This window comes from Chiloscyllium plagiosum, unplaced genomic scaffold (genome assembly GCF_037043375.1).
Source record: "Chiloscyllium plagiosum isolate Xiang-an unplaced genomic scaffold, Cpla_swu_hap1 HiC_scaffold_7, whole genome shotgun sequence".
Lineage (NCBI taxonomy): Eukaryota > Metazoa > Chordata > Chondrichthyes > Orectolobiformes > Hemiscylliidae > Chiloscyllium > Chiloscyllium plagiosum.
This window is the reverse complement of record NW_028270145.1, coordinates 39,950,123-39,971,189: the sequence shown is the minus strand read 5'-3', so window position 1 is coordinate 39,971,189 and position 21,067 is coordinate 39,950,123. Positions and strand designations below refer to the sequence as shown.

At 43.7% G+C, this 21,067-nt stretch overlaps 1 protein-coding gene across 2 annotated transcripts in view; it reads left to right on the top strand.

The window, feature by feature from the left end:
* Positions 1 to 21,067, top strand: part of trpm2 (transient receptor potential cation channel, subfamily M, member 2) — a 178,453-nt gene that overhangs the window by 123,322 nt on the left and 34,064 nt on the right. For both annotated transcript variants that reach the window (XM_087988956.1, XM_087988957.1), the window contains 7 exons: positions 2,099 to 2,279; positions 4,189 to 4,370; positions 7,396 to 7,528; positions 8,015 to 8,096; positions 8,280 to 8,367; positions 9,466 to 9,605; positions 19,915 to 19,982. In XM_087988956.1, the coding sequence (XP_087845082.1) occupies positions 2,099 to 2,279; positions 4,189 to 4,370; positions 7,396 to 7,528; positions 8,015 to 8,096; positions 8,280 to 8,367; positions 9,466 to 9,605; positions 19,915 to 19,982 (874 nt within the window). The remainder of the gene's footprint in view (positions 1 to 2,098; positions 2,280 to 4,188; positions 4,371 to 7,395; positions 7,529 to 8,014; positions 8,097 to 8,279; positions 8,368 to 9,465; positions 9,606 to 19,914; positions 19,983 to 21,067) is intronic.

The following is a 21,067-nucleotide window of genomic DNA, read 5'->3' as shown; positions in this document are numbered from 1 at the left end:
CACCCGTTCCAGTGCCTCCACATCCTTCCTATAGTATGGCGACCAAAACTGCACACAATATTCCAGATGCGGCCGCACCAGAGTCTTATACAACTGCATCATGACCTCAGGACTCCGGAACTCAATTCCTCTACCAATAAAAGCCAGTACGCCATATGCCTTCCTCACCGCACTATTTACCTGGGTGGCAACTTTCAGAGATCTGTGTACATGGACACCAAGATCCCTCTGCTCATCCACACTACCAAGTATCCGACCATTAGCCCAGTACCCCATCTTTTTGTTATTCTTCCCAAAGTGAATCACCTCACATTTAGCTACATTGAATTCCATTTGCCACCTTTCTGCCCAGCTCTGCAGCTTCTCTATATCCTGCTGTAACCTGCCACATCCTTCCTCACTGTCAACAACTCCTCCGACTTTCGTATCATCCGCAAACTTGCTCACCCAACCTTCTAACCCCTCTTCCAGGTCATTTATAAAAATGACAAACAGCAATGGTCCCAAAACAGATCCTTGCGGAACACTGCTAGTGACGGCACTCCATGAAGAAACTTTGCCAACAACTACTACCCTCTGTCTTCTTCCATCCAGCCAATTCCTAATCCAAACCTCCAACTCACCCTCAATGCCATATCTCCGTATTTTCTGCAGTAGCCTACCATGGGGAACCTTATCAAACGCCTTACTAAAATCCATATATACCACATCTACCGCTTTCCCCTCATCTACCTCCTTAGTCACCTTTTCAAAGAATTCAATAAGGTTTGTGAGGCACGACCTGCCCTTCACAAACCATGCTGACTATCCTTGATCACATTATTCCTATCCAGATGTGCATAAATCCTATCCCTTACAATTCTCTCTAAGACTTTGCCCACAACAGAAGTGAGACTCACCGGCCTATAGTTACTAGTTTTTTTTTTTTCTGTTTTTTTTTTCTTTTTTGCGAGTAGGGATAACCCTAGTAACTAAGGAAATTCACAAGAATGGTTCCAGTGATGAGACCTTTCATTTATCAGAATAGATGAGAGATTAGATGATGAAAAATGAAATAACTCCACAGAGGCCAGCATGATGTCACCAAGTCACCCTTTATTTACATGTGGTGAGTCCTTGACACTGCTCCAGCTCCCTCAGAGCCAGCTCCCAGAGTAAACAGAACCTCTCACACTCCTGTTTTTTCTTTGTTGGTGAGTCCTTCACACACTGATCCAACTCCCTCAGAGGCAGCTCTCGAAATGAATGGAACCTCTGACACTCATGTTTTCTTTTTCTTCATTTTCTCCCACACTACCACCTGACTGCGGTAGTGCTTATTTTTCCCCAGCACCCATGTAATGTGTGTGCAAGTGTGTGGGACTGTTCTTGGAGAGGAACTGATCCTGAAATCGTAAGAGACTGGACAGAGTGGATAGGCAAAACAGGTAAAAGTACTGACAGCATGGGTGCATGGATTTAAAGCATTTTTCCAAGAGAAGTGAATGCAAGGCAAGAAAAAGACTAGTTACGGTCTGGAATGCATTGCCTGGAAATGTAATGGAGGCATGTTCTATTGAAGTGTTCAGAAGGTGCCTTGGATGATAATGTAATTTAAATAGATACAATGTGCAGGGGATGGGAAAAAGACAGGAGATTGGTGCTAAGCCTAAATGACAGAAGCTAGTGCAGGCACAATGAGTTGAATGATCTCCTTCAACAGAGTAACGATTGTATAATTCAACTGAAGACATCCTTCCCCACTCAGAATCAGTACCACAGATTAGTACCAGCCAGAAGGATTGGTGGCAGTGAGTCTATCAATGTGTCAGAGATGGCAGTGATGGTATGGATTCTGATCATTATACTGGGCAGGGCAGCCCTTGGATCTGACATGATAATACTCATGCGTCCCAACCATGGTCCACAGAAAGCCACTCAACTGTATTATGGAGATGCTGCAATGAATAAGTCCCAGCCACACCATCTCAGGATGGCCAATACCCAGAGCCTAAGATTATATACCAAAATGGTTGCTTCAGATGTTACTCCGTTCATTTGTTTGCGCATGCCTCAGTTCAAATGATCAACTAATGAATATCTTCTCTTGCCCTTGAAGATTCAGGCTTTGATCTGAGTCAGTGCACGGTGAATGGCAGTGACCCCTACAAACCCATGTGTCCTGAGCATGACAGCGAGAACATTCCCACCTTCCCAGAGTGGTTAACCACCATCCTGCTCTGTCTGTACCTGCTGTTCAGCAACATTCTCCTGCTCAATCTTTTGATTGCGATGTTCAAGTAAGTGAAAACAATTTTCCAAGAATATATTAATTACTAGTCTCAGTCATTCTGACGACGAAACCAATCGATTGTTGGAAAAGAAAACACCCATCGGCTTCATTAATACGCTTCACAGAAAGAAATCCTACATAATCTGGCCTGTACACCACTCTATACTCTTAAATGACCTCGGCAATCTGAGCAAGCCACTCAGTTTAATTAGAGATGGACAATAAATGTTGGATTGGCCAGCCATGCCCACATCTCGTCAAAGAAATTTTTTTTAAAAATAGTTCAATTTCGATGTTTTATGGAAAAAGACAAGGACCAATTGAAGATTTGAATCTGCAGCTAGGAGTGGGCTAATACCAGTGAGTTGAAGGAGGGAGTAGTCAAAAAGCACTGAAATCAAAGATTGTCCTGGATGGGTTTGAGTTTAAATTAGGGACATTAGACTAGGCAAGGTCTAACAGGAAGTCAATGCTGAGTTATAGTACTTGGAGAACGATAAGATAACGGAGAAAATGAAGTGAAGTGAACTATGGGATTAGAATCATAGAATCTTGTGAATGCAGTAAGGGGCTATTCATCCCATTGAGTCTGCACTGACCCTTCAAACAGCATCCAACCAGACCCTATCCTGTATTTGCCATGGCTGATCCTGCTAGCCTGCATATCCCTAGTCGCTACAGACAATTTAGCATGGCAAGTCCACCTAACCTGCACATCTTTGGACTTTGGAAGGAAACTAGAGCACCAGCAGAAACTCATGCAGATACAAAGAAAATGCGCAAACTCCACACAGACAGTCACCTAGGGCTGGAATCAAACCCAGATCCTTGGCACCGTGAGGCAGAAGTGCTAGTCACTGAGCCATGTTTTAGACTGCGCATTAGAGTATTTGACTGAGTCCGATGTGAAGTAGGACAGGTTGTGAGCGGGAGAGTGGGATTAGACTGGGAAGGATGTGAACTGGGATTGTGAGTGAGAGAGACTGAGGCTTACTCAGGAGCCATGCCGACTTGGCTATGGGACTAATATTGCAGATGCTGAAAGTCTGAAACAATACAGAAATTGCTGAACAAACTCAGCCAATCCAGTAGCATTTGTGTCGAGAGAATTAACATTTTGAGTCCACGGACTCTTTGCAGTGGGACCTTGCTCACTAAAAATCAAGCTGCCCTACTCTAACTTAGACCACTTCGTGCACTTTGGGTTTAGGACTGCAGAGAAAACTAAATTGGGCTTGAAATGAAGACACTGACCATTTAAATGTCCTTATGTGTCTGTAAACTGCGCAGGAAGTGAAGCCCTCACCAAAACAGGAAAGGAAGCATGAGGGCTTGAGGCTTGTGCTTCTGCTATTTCACAACCTGGTGAAAATCTGATGTAAAATGAAAGGGCTTGGGGAACAATCTAGAGAGTGGGGAATGACTGTGTGAAATATTCCAGGGCAATGGTGAGAGAGCAGGTGAAGTTAGACTGGGTGGGATGTTAAATAATCCATTTAGTTGGAACTTCTCTCTCTCACGCACACTCTCTCCATCAACTCTGCCAGACTGCTGAGAATCTTCAGCATGTTGCATTTTTTTTTAACTTTCAGGTCTCCAGCCCCACATTGTTTAGCTTTTCTGCTGGTCTATTGAAGGATCCAGGCAGTAGGCAGATTTGCGAAGAGATATTACAGGATTGGGTGGGTGAACAGGAACATGAAATGTTTCAAGACTCAATAAGTTCAACAAGGATTCCATTTTCTGGATGATTCCATGAACTTCAATGAGCACAGGAAGTTCGGGGGAAGAGTTGAGGTGGTAAACTGCATTCTGATGTACTGAGGTCTTGCATAAGCAAAGATATCTGCTTTAAGAAATGGTGAGATAGTTAAGTGTATCACTCACTTCATGGTCACTGGTCTTTCCTTCCTCAGCTACACTTTCCAAGTGGTCCAGGACAATACAGATATAATCTGGAAGTTTCAAAGGTATCCCCTAATCGAGGAGTATTACTGCCGTCCACCTGCACCCCCTCCCTTCATCGTATTCAGTCACATCTTCCTCTTAATTGAACATTTAGCGCAGCGGAAACCAAGATGGAAGCATAAGAAATTCAGTAAGTGCCTCTCTCTATTCATTACCTCACTGACAAGCACACACTTCAATATGCAGGTTGAAAAAAAATGCTACTTTTAAGAGGGCACATCCCAGCAGATGTGCTAAGGTCACAGAGACCCAGGCTAATGAAATTTGAATTCAATTTTTTTTAAATTATCTGGACTTATGCTCACCCAAAACAACCCTGGATGTCAAACCCATCTGGTTCACTAATGGCCTTTAAGGAAGAAAATTTCTGACCTTACTTGGTCTGGTTTGCATGTGACTCCAGACCCACAGCAATGGGGTTGACTGCCTTCAGGTAATTAGCCAATTCAGTTTTGAATGCCTCAACTGACTGTGCCTCCACTTTCCTCTCAGGGAGTGTGCTCCACTCATAGCGTAATAAATATTCACCCTCACGGTGCAACTGCCAACCACCTCCAATCTCAGCATCTCCTGATTCCGGGTTTTCCATTAGCGGAGCATTGTTGTTTCCAGTGATCTCTGTGCCCTTTTAGAAATATTCACTGAAATATTCAGAAATGTCACAGCTACCGATGGAGGAGCCACACCCCGAAAGCTAGTGCTTTCAAATAAATCTGTTGGGCTATAACCTGGTGTTGTGTGATTTTTAACTTTGTCCACCCCAGTCCAACACCGGCGTCTCCACATCAGAAATATTCCAATCAGCCTTTGCCTAAGAGTCTGGCTTGGTGCTGTCTGCTTGCTGTGTCATTCCAGCAGCCATTACCTATTGCCCATTTCCCAGTACCCTCTGCTTATTTCCCAGTGCCATCTGTGTATAGCCCAGTGTCCATTGCCATTTACTGTAACAGATTAATCTAAACCAGCACAGTTTGAGCAATGCTTAACAGGTAAAAGAAAACATCAAATGTAAAAAACACATTTCACCTTGATATAACAAAGATGTATGTCGTTGTGAGCATTCACTGGCACCAAATGCAATCACATAATGTAGACTTTTTCACATATTGCTAGAACATTTCAGTCCTTTTGTTGCAATCACTCTACCCAAAGACCTCAGACATAGTTACTGCTGACAAGACACACGTGTTCAAACCCCTTCTCACTCAAACCATATCTTTCCAGGTAGTACAGAATGCCCAAAGACTGTCTTGCTGAAAGCCTTTAAACAGCTGAAGTTGGCTGTGAAATAGCAGCAATAGGTCCTGTCCAATCCATAATCTTCTTACCTTCCCACCTTCAGTTCTCTGTCCTTTGTATTAACACAGTTTGTGCTCTATTCCCAGGTGGCTGCTTCACCACAAAGATTCGAAAGCTACTAAATAAATAAAAAATCCATTCTGCTTGTTTCTTCTCTCATAAACTGCCAAACAGAAAAAAAAAATTTGAAACTGAAAACCACCACAATTATATGCTGATTTACCCTTTGCTTCTTAGATCTTCATCCCCCTGTCCAAGCCTCAGGTCTCATGGACAATTCTGAGGTGACAATTCCTTCAGTACCACTGGCTCAGAATCCTGTAATTCCCTCCCTAACAGTTGATCACCCTACAGCATGTGGGCTGCAGCAGTTCGAGAGGACAGTTCATCAGTACCTTCTCAAAGGCAGCAGGCAATGAATGCTGGCCGACCGGCAGTACCGTGAATGAATAAAAGAAAAAATAACGGGATCATAATCAGGAAACCAGTTAATCCTCTTTCCGAATAGTCCCAATTCATATTGATCTCAAAGGGGACAAGACATGTTCCTTCAGTCGCAACCTACAGTGAGATTACATGTGCCAGCTATCTCAACTAGCAAATGGAATTGACGTTCACTAAGTGTTGACACTGTTACCCATGAGGGGTCATGCCAACCCATATGGCATGTGCTTTGTGTATATGATGTGTATACTAATACACACAAGTGTGTAAAAAAGAGTATTAGATTAGATTCCCTGCAGTGTGGAAACAGGCCCTTTGGCCCAACAAGTCCACACTGACCCTCCAAAGAGCAACCCACCTGATCCATTCCCCTCTGACTGATTCACCTAACACTATGGACAATTTTAGCACGGCCAATTCACCTAACCTGCACATCTTTGGAATGTGGGAGGAAACCAGAGCACCCAGAGGAAACCCACGCAGACACGGGGAGAATGTGCAAACTCCACACAGACAGTTGCCCGAGGCTGGAATTGAACCCAAGTCCTTGGCGCTGTGAGGGACTCCCTTCACTGAGCCACTGTGCCGTATATGCCACGTGCCTTTAGTAGTCAAGTTTAAGAACGAGGAAGTGATGGTGGAACTTCTAAAATGTTGGTTCGACCACAGCTAGAGCATTGTCTGCACTTCTAGAATCTAAATTATCAGAGGGATGCGTTATATTGGAGAGAATGCAGAGGAGATTTTTCAGGATGTAGCCTGAGTTTCAATTATGAAGAGAGATTGGACAGACTGGGAGATTGAAGGAGTATCGTTGAGATGTATAAAATTATGAGAGGCAGGGTAGACAGGAAGAAACTTCTCCCCTTGTTGGAGAGATCAATGACCAAGGGGTATAGCAATCAAGGGAAGGGGCAGAAGGTTTCAAGGAGATGTGAAGGAAACCTTTTTCACCCAGAGCATGGTGGGAGTTTGAAACTCATTGCTTGTAAGGGTAATCGAGGCAGAAATTCTCCTAACATTTAAGCAGTACTTGAATGTACACTGACAATGCCAAGATACACAAGGCTATGGGCCAAGTGCTGGAAAATGGTTAAGTGGCTGTTTTTGACCTGTGTAGAATGGTCTTTTTCTAAGCTATAGGCCTCTATGATTCAATGACTGAGGGCCCAACTTCATTGTGTCAGCATAAAGATAGCTTTGCGCAGGTCCAATACTCTTAAGTGGAAGATAGTTTCTCCCCCTGCAGGTTTTACCATGAAATTATGAATAGCCTGTTACTCTTTCGCCAACCTGAATCCATCCATCCGTCATCCCCTGTCCTTCCTCAGCACACCCACTGCCCAGTTTCCCACTAACCCAATATGTAGCTCCATGATATCTGATCAGGAGCTCGACCTTTCTTCCTACAGAGAAACAGCTGGATGAGAAAGAGGAGGCTGAGCTATTAGCCTGGGAAGCCATCATCAAGGAGAACTACCTGGTGAAACAAAACCGCCGTGAGAAACAGAGTCTCAACCAACAAATCAACTACACCAAGGAGAAGTGAGTGAGGCGATTGGCTCCAAACACACCCTCCACCTTTTGGCTACCTTCTTCTTACTGCCTGTCCTCTTTGTTGTCTTCCTGAATGAGCCGTTCACCAGCCTGCTCTACATTGTCCATTGCTCAAGGTCCTGAGTATCAGAAACCTACATTCCACAGGGTTATAATCATCCATCCCACTCCCGAGCTTCAGCAAGAAGTTAATGATCAGCCATGATCAGGCATGAAGGCCGAGTGGTCTACTTCTGCTCCTATGTTCTATGTTTCTCCAGAAATCTTTGACCAAACTAACCTTGTTGATGGTATGTGGGGCGAGTCTATGATTAATTCAGGCTGTCTTTCTCTCTTTTTCTCTTTCTCTCTCTCTTCCTTGCTTCCTCCCTTCGTCCTTACCTCTACTTTTGCCCTAAACAAAAACAACTGCAATCACCTGGTGAGGCCTGGCTTTGTTCTGACCTCCTGCCTCTATCTGATCATGTTTTCAAGGGTGGATGCAGTGGCAGAGGCAATCGACCTCAACAGGGAAGGCAGTAAAATGGAGCACAGAATCTCTCATCTGGAGGAACAGGTATGTTTGTCAGGGAATGATGGGGAGGCAAAAGGAGACCTGAAGATGTGTCACAATTCATTGAGGAAAGAATTGATTATTGTAGCCCATCACCATGAACCAATGGCCTTGTCACTCGGCAAACTCGAAATTAACCTGCCAATATCAGTTTTGCTGAGACGTTTCTGTGATTTGTTCCTTTAGATGATGCAGACCATGAGGGCCTTGAACTGGATTGTGAACACACTGATAGAAAAAGATTTTGGCTCCAGGGAGAGTGCACCTACCCTCGGTATGTTTTCTTTCACTCACGTTCTGTTCAAGTCCCAGCCCCGAGAAATCCTCACGTATCCACAAGGCATGGCATCGCTTGGTTAGTTGGCAGTGTTCACTTCTCAGCCATTTGGTTTTGTGACAATTCATCTTTAAAAGGGTATCTTCGGCTGGTGTAGTTATCAGATGAATGTCAAGTCCTGATGATGTGAGCTGTATTGCCCCCACCAGGAAGAGCCTGTGTGCATGTTCGATAGTAAACTGAAACCTCGAAGTAATATTCTCACTGGGCCCATGTTCCATTTGCTGCGTGTATCACACTCAGAAATATAACTTTATTGGTTAAATTTGGAAGGATACTGTTGGCAGAGCGTGAATGTTGCAGCACTTTGTGTTCAAGCATTGGCATATTGCTCGTGGCACCCATTAACACATTGGAAAGAGGCTTTTAATTCCGGCCATGTTCTAATGAGCATGTGCTACATGCAAGTATATTCAAATCAGGATCCTGAAGCACGTTGTCAAGAATTACGTTCCACCAGGAACATCATCCGTGCATTAGGAAGATAACTTTAGGCCTGCAGTACATTAATGTACATCCTCCCATCTGATATACCACTGCTGGGACCTTGCCAAGTATCTTCACAAAATTTCAGGTTAGACTTTCAACGAATGTACAGTGAAACAAATGGAGTTTTATTCTCAATCTAACCCTGTACTGTCCCAGGATTGTTGATGGAGACAGTGTAGAGGAAGCTTTCTTCTGTTACTAAACTCACGTTGTCCCTATCCTGGGAGTAATGGATAAGGCCAGTTTCAGGGAAATTTTACTTTCAATTTGCTTTCATGTTAAAAGACTAGAGAGAGTTTTACTCTGCATCTAACCCTGTGCAGTCCATGTAGGGGAGTGTTTGATGGGGACAGTGTAAGGGGAGCTTTCCTCTCTATCTAGCCCATGCGGTAACTGACCTGGTGGTCGTGGGGGTGGTGTTTGTTATTGGCAGTGAAGACCTGAAAGGTTCCAGACTCCAAATGCCCATGATCCTCTGTTACTGAATACTAAGATGAAAGGTGTTGTGAACACATTGCTGAATCTCAGATCTTTTGTCCTATTCAGTCATTTCTGATACAGAGGACGAATTTGAGGCTGAGGCAAAGGAACTCAAGCCTGCGTGCCATGTGCTTGCCCGAAGTTTGGTGTATCCAGGTACCAACATTAATCGGTTTCCTGTACCTGACGAGAAGGTGCCATGGAAGGTAATGAATGTGCTATTTCCTATATTTCGTACCTCTACCTCTTGTGATTCACAACCTCAGAGCTCAGTTGTGTTATCAGGCAGCCCTATGTCTACAGCCTTGATAAAATGCTGCATTGCAGCTAACCCCTGGCCCCTGCTGCTGAAGTGGAAGAGCTGGGTCAAGGAATCAGTTAAATGAATGGTTAAATAGCTCACAAGAAATGTTGTGGCCATCGAAAAGTTAGTGGAGGCATTGGGCAAAATCTTTTAAGGTCCAAAAAAGTGAGATTTATAACAGAATCAGGCGAAAATCAGAATCAGATGGGCCTCAGGTGAGGCCCGTGACATCATTGGGTGCATCTCACTCCATTTTGTTTTGCATTTCTGAGAGATCTGAGTGCCCTAGTGCATGAATGACAGAAGAACAGTATTTAGGTAAAGCAAGTAATCAGGAAAACTAATAGAATGTTATGATTTATTGTAAGGGGAGTTGAATACAACACTTAGCAGATTATGCTTCAGTTATACGGGGTATTGGTATGACTACATCTGGAGTACTGTGTGCGGTACAGGTGACAATACTTATAGAAGGATTAGAAGCAGTTCAGAGAAGGTTTACTCAACTAATACCTGGCGAAGGTGAGGACTGCAGATGCTGGAGATTAGAGTCAAGATTAGAGTGGTGCTGGAAAAGCAAAGCAGGTCAGGCAGCATCCAAGGAGCAGGAAAATTGACGTTTCGGGCATGAGCCCTTCATCAGGAATAGTGATGATTCCTGATGAAGGGCTCTTGCCAGAAACATCAATTTCCCTGCTCCTCGGATGCTGCCTGACCTGCTGTGCAATTCCAGCACCACTCTAATCTTGATTCTAATACCTGGAATGAGTGGATTGACTTATGAGGAAAGGCTAACCAAGCTAGGTCTGTATCCTGTGGAGTTTAAATGAGTCTATGAAGATGATGCTCCTCTAACAAGGTTATGCTGTCCCAGACTTTTGCCTCTATCTCAAGCTGCTTCATTTTCAATTGAATTTTAGCCATCTCTAAAGATTCGGATGATATTTCCGGCAAATGTAGATGCTGAGCTCCTGCTGTAATTGTTTCTCCTTTCCTCACGGAAGGAGATAGCACTAGCTCCAATTGGTTTGCTAATTCCAGCAGCTTGGAATCACCTTTTGTAAAAGATTTCATGGCTACAATGGAGATTTGAGGAATGTAGCGTTGAGGTAAAAATCAGATCAGCCATGATCTTATTGAATGGCATAATCAATGGCATGACTGGCTACAATGGCTCTCACAGCAGTTCATACTGCCCATGGATGAGTGTATGTTGGACCTCCCAATCTGTCATTGCTGCACCCATCCTACCCCAATCTGTAACTGCTGTACCCTCAATACCCAGCTTCCCCACTCTCTCACTGCTGCACCCAAACCCCACATAGATGCCGTCCCTATCTCTCACTATTGTATCCACCCTCAACACCCCAGCCATCCCAGGCCCAGAAGGTGTTTGTGAAAGCACATTTTTCCAGGAGGCAAGCAGTACTTTTCCTCCTTCCTGGAAAATGTAACCCCCAGCTCAGTTTGGATCCAGTCATCTTTCCATGTCCTGTTCCCCAAGCAACATACTACTCAGCAGGTATCTGCCAAAAGACCAGCATCCCTATCTCCTGTGCCATCTTGAAAAGCCCATTACGCACCCAGACAAGCACTGCCAATCTGAACTACTGCCTGGACCTGGCAGACAGAGGAAATCGGTGCCTCATTTAGTGGGCAGGGTGTTAGACAGGGTGGTGCAGAGTACTGCCACAGAGATGAGATACAGTGACTGAGCAGGGGAAAGGATTTGGACCCCTCGAGAGGGCTGACTCAATGTAGTGTGGCACCACAAAGTAAACGATGACACTGCTGTGTGATGTGGCCCTCCTTATCTTCTTCTCAAAAAAGCAGCTTTAAAAACAACTTTTGGAGCCTGTCCTACCCAGCACTGCCCAATGTATTAACGCTCTGAGGGTGTTAATTGCATCTCAACAGTGTAGTTAGAGGCCTCAAGATGCCTATGGATAGACAGCCTAGAGGCCAGTTTTCTCGTCGCTCCCATTGTGTTAGGGGGACAAGTCAATGGGTGGGGAATGAGAAGGCTTTCGTGCTCAAAATCCAGCTTGTGATGCTGACATGTCTCACAATGTCAGGAGAGAGTGTCAGGACCCCAGCTGCAGTCTTAAATCTTGGTCAGGAGGCCAGAAACAGCCATGCAGGGCACCCAATATGATTTACCTCCACAGCCTGCCATCTCTGGGTGTCCCAGCCAGTGAGCACCTGTGAGTCATGGGGTCAGCTCAGCTTCTCGGTCAGACTGCCTGTTGCCATCCCAGTCTGGTGCCCAGCTGCAGGACCACCAGTTGCCTCAGGGAATGGAGCTTCTAGAAGGGAGCATTGGCTGCTATCAACTTAGACAGTTCCTCAAGAATGAGGATGATCCTCTTCCATTGTGGGTCCATAAGTCTATAAGACATAGGAGCAGAAATTAGGTCATTCATTCTACCACTCAATCATGGCTGATAGGTTTTCAGGAGGAGGTGGGGAATGCAGATGCTGGAAATCAGAGTTGAGAGTGTGGTGCTGGAAAAGCACAGCAGGTCAGACAGCATCCGAGGAGCAGGAGAATAGCATTTTAAGCATCAGCCCTTCATCAGGGATGTTAGGTTTCTCAATCCAATTTTCCTGCTTTCTCCCCATACCCTTTGATCCCTTTGGCAATCAAGAACTTATCCATCGCTGTTTTAAATATACTCAATGACCTAGCATCCACAAATTTCTGTGGCAGTGACTTCCACAGATTCATCACTCTCTGGCTGAAGACATTTCTCCTTATTTCTGTTCTAAAAGATCTTCCCTTTACTTGGGTCCTTGGTTCTCCTACCATTGGAAACATCTTCCCAACTCCACTCTGCCCAGACCTTTCAATATTCTGAATGTTTCAATCAGATCTCCCCTCATCCTTTTATACTCCATTGAGTAGAGTCTCAGAGTCCTCAAATGTTCCTCATATGTTAAGCCTTTCATTCCTAGGATCATTCTCGTGAACCTCCTCTGGACCTGCTCCAGGGCCAGTCCGTCTTTCCCGAGGTATGGTGCCCAAAATTGCTCACAATATTCTAAATGTAGTGTGACCAGAGCTTTATAAAGCCTTATAATTACATCCTTGCTTTTGTATTCTAGTCTTCTTGAGCTGAGCATCAACATTTTAATTGCCTTCCTAACTATCAACTCAACCTGTACATTTACCTTAAGAGAAACTTGAACTCACAAGTTGCTTTGCACTTCAGATTTTTGAACCTTGTCATCATATAGAAAATAATCCATGCCTCTATTCTTCCTATCAAAGTGCATGGCTTCACACTTTCCCACATTGTATTTCATCTACCACTTCTTTGTCCACTCTCCTAACCTGTCTAAATGTTTCTGCAGCCTCCCTGTCTCCTCAATACTACCTGCCCCTCTACCAAACTTTGTACCATCTGCAAACATAGCCAGAATGCCCGTAGTTTCTTTATCCAGATCATTAATGGATAAAGTGAAAAGTTGTGGTCCCAATATCGACCCTTCTGGAACACCACTAGTCACTGGCTTCCATCCTGAAAAGGACCCTTCTGTCCCCAATCTCTGCCTTCTGCCAGACAGCCAGTCCTCTGCCCATGCTAGTACCTTGCCTCTAACACCATGGGCCCTTATCTTACTCAGCAGCCTCCTGAGCAGCACCGTATCAAAGGCCTTCTTGAAGTCCAGATAGATAACATCCATTGGCTGTCCTTGGTTTAACATGCTCATTACTTCCTAAATCTGCAGGAATTTATCGGGCATGACCTCCCCTTGATGAAACCATGCTGACTTTGCCCTATTTTACCATACACTTCTAAGTATTCAGTAATCTCATCCATCACAATGGACACCAAAATCTTACAAACGACTAAGGCCAGGCTATTCCATCTATAATTTCCTGTCTTTTGCCTTGCTCCCTTCTTAAAGGAGGGGTGGAGGTGGGGGTGGTGGTGGTTTACATTCGTGATTTTCCAGTTCTCTGGGACTCTCTCTGATCCAGTGGTACCTGAAAGATCACCATTACAGCCTCCACTATCTCTTCAGCTAGCTCCTTTATGACTCTCGGTGTAGCCCATCTAGTCCAGGTGATTTATCCACCTCCAGACATTTCAGTTTTGCTAGCACCATCTCCTTGGAGATGGCCACTATACTCATCTCTGCCCACTCCTCCTCTTGAATTTTTGAGCTATTTCTCATGTCTTCCATCATGAATACTGAAGCAAAGTACTTATTCAGTTCCTCAGCCATTTCTTTATTCCCCACTACTGCTTCTCCAGCATTATTTTCCAGCAATCCAAAGTCCAGTTTTGCCTCTCTTTTGTCCTTTATATATTTAAACAAACTCTTGCAATCTTTTCTAATATTACTGGCTAACTTACCTTCATATTTAATCTGTCCATTCAAAGAATCCCTACAGTGTGTAAACAAGTCATTTGACCCAACAAGTCCACATGACCCTCTGCAGAGTATTCCACCCAAACCCATTCTCCTACCTAATTACTTTACATTTACCCCTGAGTAATGCACCTAACATCCTTGTGCAATTGAGCATGGCCAATTCACCTGACCTGCACATTTTTCAATTGTGGGAGGAAACCAGAGCATCCGGAGGGAGCCCACGCAGACACAGGAAGAATGTGCAAACTTCACACAGAAAGTTGCCCAAGGCTGGAACCCAGGTCCCTGGCGCTGTGAGGCAACAGTGCTAATCACTGAGCCACCGTGCGGCCCCCAAAAAATCTTCTCCCTCCTTATTTCTTCTTTTATTGGTCTTTGTAAGCTTCCCAGTCCTCTGGCTTCCCACTGCCCTTTGCCACATTATAAGCTTTCACTTTTGCTTTTATGCTGTCCCTGACTTCCTTGATCAGCCACGGTGACTCATTCTCCCTTTAGTATGGTGCATTTTCCTCAGGATGAATTTTTGATGTGTCTCTCAAATTGCTCCCAGAAACTCCTGCCATTGCTGTTCCACTGTCTTTCCAGATAGGCTGCTCTCCCAGTCAATTCTTGTCAGGTCCTCCCTCATGCCTCTGTACTTACCTTTATTCAACTGTAATAACGTTAAATCAGATTCCACCTTCTCCCTCTCAAACTGCAGAGTAAATTCCATAATGTTATGGCCACTGTCTCCTAAGAGTTCCTTCACGTTAAGCTCCCTTATCAAGTCTGCCTCATTGCACTACACTAAATCCAGAATTACCTGTTGTCTAATGGGCTCCACCACAACCTGCTCCAAGAAGCATAGACATTTCCCAAATTCCTTTTCTTGTGATCTATTATCAACCTGGTTTTCCCAGTCCATATGAAAATTGCTCATGATCACTCTAATGTTGCCTTTCTTACATGCCTTTTCTATCTCTTAACCTATCTTATACCCCACGTCCTGACTGCTGTTTGGAGGCCAATGGATAACTCCCATTATGGTTTCTTACCTGTACGGTTCCTCAAGTCCAGCACACAGATTCTAAATTATCTGACCCGACTTTGTTTATTGCTTATATCTAATTTCATTTTTTTATTGACAAGGCAATCCCACTCCCTCTGCCCCCTTGCCTATCTTTTCAATAGAATGTGTATCCTTGAATATTTAGTTCCCAGTCCTGATCCCTTTGCAGCCATGTTTCCATGATGCTCACCACATCATATCTGCCAATTTTAATCTGTGCCACAAGCTTATTTATCATATTCCTTATACTGTGAACATTCAGATACAACGCCTTCAGTCCTGTATTGACCGTCCCTCTTCTCATTGTTATTTATTGACCCAGTGTGTTTGAAGTTTGATTCCTAACCCTTTCCAAACACACTCCCTGATTTGTGTCCTGGAGACTTTAATAACTCTTCTGAGTTCTCCTTTCTTTTCATCACCTTCATATTTTTCAATGCTGTTCCATCCAGCCCCACAGATGTTAACATGCAGCTCTGCTTCCCACTGGTCATTGTACTTCTTGGAATTTTACACTTTCGTTCCCCCCCCCCCCCCCCAACTTTTGAATTTAAAGTCCTGTTGACCACTCTATTGACCCTTTTCGCTAGAACACTGTCCCAGTTCAATTTAGGTGGAAACTGTCCCAACAGTACAGATCCGTCCTGTTCCAGTACTGATGCCAGTGCCCCATGAAAAGGAATCTCACTTTCCCACTCGACTCCTTTAACTACGTGTTGACTTCCCTTATTCTCCAGTCCCTATGCCAATTTGAATGTGGTTTGGGCAGTCATCCAGAGATTATAACCCTTGAGGACCTGTTTCTTTAATTTGATTTCCACTTCCTGATAATCTCTGAACAGATCCCCTTTCCCAATGTAGACCACAACAACTGGACCTCCCCCTCGCGCTCCAATCCCACTTCAGGCCAGTCAGAGATGTCCTACCAGGCAGGCAACATACCATGCAGTAGAAAGTGAGAACTGCAGATGCTTCAGATCAAAGTCGAGAGTGTGGTGCTGGAAAACCACAGCTGGTCAAGCAGCATCCGAGGAGCAAGAGAGACGACATTTCTGGCATAAGCCCTTCATGAGGAATAAGCCCTTCATCATTCCTGATGAAGCGCTTATGTCCAAAACGCTGATTTTCCTGCTCCTGGGATACTGCCTGACCGGCTGTACTTTTCTAGTACCACACTCTCAATATACCATGCAGGACTCTCGATCCTGTTTAAAAGGGATACTATAGGCCGTCTACTTGCGGAGCGTTTCAGAGAACACCTCTGGGACACCCGGACCAACCAACCCAATCACCCTGTAGCTCAACATTTCAATTCCCCCTCCCACTCCACCAAGGATATGCAGGTCTTTGGACTCCTCCATCGTCAGACCACAACAAAACGACGGTTGGAGGAAGAACGCCTCATCTTCCGGCTAGGAACCCTCCAACCACAAGGTATGAACTCGGATTTCACCAGTTTCCTCATTTCCCCTCCCCCCACCCTGTCTCAGTCAAATCCATCAAATTCAGCACCGCCTTCCTAACCTGAGATCTTCTTCCCAACCTCTCCGCCCCCACCCCAGTCTGACCTATCACCCTCACCTTGACCTCTTTCCACCTATCACATTTCCGACGCCCCTCCCCCAAGTCCCTCCTCCCTACCTTTTATCTTAGCCTGCTGGACAAACTTTCCCCATTCCTGAAGAAGGGCTTATGCCCGAAACGTCGATTCTCCTGTTCCCTGGATGCTGCCTGACCTGCTGCGCTTTTCCAGCAACACATTTCCAGCTCATGCTATCTATCTCCCTAATTATAAAATCTACTGCTTGTCTTTTTGCTCCCCCTTCTTGAATAGCGTCTGGGTCCTGAGGTGATGGAATACTCCAATAGTGGACATGTCCAACCAGCCACTAGAGTGAGCTTAGGTGGTGCAGACGGTGTGACAGAGCTCACTTTAGTGTTATCAGCCATCCTGGATCAGACATGGACAATGTGTAGCAGACATTTCAAATCTTCAAAGAGAAATACTGCCAATAATGTCTGTGCAAAATACTGTAGATCTACTGGCAGGACAGTTGCTCTAATGTTCGTGACCTCTCAGGCCAACATCATCAGCATCAAGGCACTGGTACAACCAGTTAGTTGTATATTTACAAGAACAGTAATTTGGAAACTCAGAAAATGAGAAACTTCAGCTGTGAGGATAGATTGATGAAGTTGGGGCTGTTCTCCTTGGAGAGAAGGCTGAGAGGAGATTTAATTGAGGTTCTCAAAGTCTAGAACAGGCTCAACAGAGTCGATCTGGAGAAGCTGTTGCTGCTCAGAAAGGGAACTAGAATAAGATAGTATGGATTTAAAGTGAATTGCAAATGAAGCAAAGGTGATGTGAGAAAACTTTATCGAATAACAAGTAACTAGGGCTCAGAATGTACTGCCTGGAAATGTGGAAGCAGGTTCATTGTGATGTGCAAGAGGACATTGGATGGTTATTTCGATAGGCACAGTGTGCAGAGATATTGGGAAAAAGCTAGAGATTGACACTATGTTGTGATGCTCATTTGAAGTGCTGGTGCAGCCACAATGAGCTGAATTGCTTCATTCTATACTGACAGAGACATCAGTGTCCTGGATTTAGTTGGTAAGAAATGCTGCCTGTTTGCCCAGAGCCAAACTCTGCAGAATTGTACTAAGATCAGCAGAATTTTCGAAGGTAGCAAAGAGAAACCAAAATAAAAGAGGGGGGGAACAAGAATGAAAGCAAACTAAACAGGAATATAAAAATATATTTCAAGAGCTTTTACAGACATAATGAGTAGAGTAGATAAAGGAAATAATTGTGACCAAGTCGGAATTATGTTCAAGAAACCAAAATTGTGGGAGAAACTCAGCAGCGTCTGTGGAGAAAGAAACAGACGTTCATGTTTTGAGTCCAATATGATACCTCTTCAGAATTGAAAAGAGAGGTGTTAGGTTTACACTGTCACAGAAGTTTCCAAAGAGTAAGAAGAAACTTTTATAGGGAACAAGGAAATGGCAGAGATTTTGAATAACTATTGTGCGCTGCTCTTCACAGTAGAAGAGACAAATTACACAGCAGATCTAAAGAGTAACTTGGGGTTAATGAGCATTAGGGAATTAAAGTGATTAATGCATTGTATTAATGAGTACAAGATACAAGATCATTTAAGAGGTTAAAAGCTTACAAATCCTCAGGGCCTGATGGCCTAAGGCTCTATTAGAGATTGGACACATTGTTTATGAGGATGGATTCCAGAAAGATCCCAGGAGATTGGAACCCCATTGTTCAAGAGCTGAGTTAACCTGACATTAGCCAGCAGGACAGTGCTGGAATACATTGGTAAAGAAGTCTTTATGTGTTTAGAAAACTGTCAGAATCAACATGGTTTAAAGAATGAGAAATATTGTTTGGCAAAATGATTGAAGTTCTTTAAGAATGTAACAAGTAGTTTCAGGTAATCCAGGTGTGAGTCATTATAGAGCACAGATGGAGAATTGGTTAATAGTCAGGAAGCAGATAATAGAGATAATTGGGGGAGGCTGCCTTAGAGTGGCCGGAAGGTAGGAGGGACTGGGGCTTGCTGGGTCTGTATTGTATGCACTGTTTGTATGTGGTCTTTGTATTGTATGATTGTCTTTTTATGTACAAATGTCATTTTTGCTGTCTTGTAATGTTTGAAACTGGGATTTGAGGTTTGTCCTCATTTCCCTGCAAACTGGTTGAACGGTAGGGTTTGGGGCCTGGTTTTGCTGCTCCTATCCCTTGTAAAATTGCTGTTTCTTTGCACATAGCTGCTAATGTTAACTTTTTTTGTAAACTGTTTTGTAATTGTTTAATAAAATAAAAAGAAAATAGAGATAATTGGGTCATTTTCAGGTTGTCTAGTGGGGTGTAACAGGAGCAGAGTTCAGACCTCAGCCATTTATAATCAGTTTATATCCATTATAACCAATGGTTATAATCATTTATAACCATTTATAATTATTTCAACAAAGAGATGGAGAGTAACATACATTTGGTGATGATACAAAGCTCAGTGAGAAGGAGAAGGACATAGAGACTGCATAGAAGTACACACAAGTTATAATGACGAAGTTGGAAGGTGGCTGATGGAGTATCAAGTGGAGAAATGAGGTTTTCACCCAGGTTTTAAGAATTTAGGACAAAATATTTTTTTAAAAGATGTTAAACTTGCTGGGGAAGCTCAAAATCTGTGGAGAAGAGTTAACATTACTTCGGAACATATAAATGTTAAACTGATACATGTTGATGTTCAGAGAGGCTGAGTCAGAATGCAAGCAATTAGAGAAGCCAAGTGGGTCTATGGGTCTTTAGTGCAAGGGACTGGTGTACACAAAAGATGTTTTGCTACAGTTATACATGGGGCTTTATTAAGATTACACTTGTGTACAGTGTGTTTTCCCTATCTAAGGAACAATATGCAAAATGCAAAGGTTCACACAATTGGTTCCAGAGGCAAGATAGTTCTCCTATGAGATCACCCCTCCTTACTGACAATGCAGGGGTAGGGCCACCTGCAGATGGTCCCCACAATTTTCCCTGCATTCAGTCACTGTACCTATTGCTATCAGGTAGTTCTCATTCTCTGTCATGTCTTCAAGCCCTGCATTCAGTCAAGATCCTGGTCCTTCTGTAATCTTGACATTCTTGTTGCATTCTAATTTTAATCCTCCTTGCTGCCTTGACTTCAAATAATAATAATTGCATCAACTAACCTGTTGCTTAAATATTTCCCAATCTTTCAACCAATTCCTTTTGCAGGTTAAGTTTGATGGATACACCCCTCCTATTTATACAACTGAAACAGCAGGAGGTGACTGCTCTACTGGGTAAGGGCTCAACTGGGTACTTGTGTTTTATTTCTGTTTGGCATTAACTGTATTGGGTTTGTGTAGACTGGCAGAGGTGTCTTGACTCAGCTGGCCAGATTCCAATCACCAGCAGTCACAAAACAGAGCAGCCACAAGTTCAGAACCAAACTAACCATCTAACTGTTAAGATTCAGAGGACACACACACACCCTCTCTCATACACTCACACATATGCACACCCCACACTCATATCCACACACTCACCCTCTCACAGACTGATACCTATACACTCCCACACTCTCTCTCAGGCACTCACCAACCACCCACACCCCCAACACACACACACCCGCGTGCACATACATATATACACACACATGCGTTTGTGGGGTGAATTTGTGCTTGCAGAATTACATTTTATTTTTCTCAAAGACTGCATGAATCCATGTAATATTCTGTAAATCCTTTTTTTTAGAAATAGAATCGGTCTGAACATCAGGACACAGACAGACTTTAACCTTACACCTTCAATGCTTTATCTGAGCTGACATGGCACCTATTGTTAAAGTTCACTCTACGATGTAACTTTAAAAAACTTCTAGGATTTACATATGATTAGGTTAGATTAGATTAGATCTAATCACTCTAGGATGTAACTTTAAAAAACTTCTAGGATTTACATATGAAAGAACTGAAACTAACGTAGTCATTCTAAAAGATGAGAGACTTAACAAACAATCCAGGTCTTTTTCAATGTATCATCTCAGTTGCATCACACTAAATTTTTGCTGTAAATTCTGTGTCCTACGATCTTATTCTCCACAACCACCTGATGAAGGAGCAGCGCTCAAAAAGCTAGTGCTTCCAAATAATCCTGTTGAACTATAACCTGGTGTTGTGTGATTTTTAACTTTGTACACCCCAGTCCAACACCAGCACCTCCAAATCCGGTTCAATTAAGGCATTAAAAAGGGGCATGAAGTGGTTATTTAAATAGGAGCAAGGTGCAGGGTTACAGGAAAAAATCAGGAGACTGATACTGTGTAAATGCCCAGAAAGTCAGTGTAGACACAATGGGCCAAGTGACCTCCTTCTGCACCATAGCA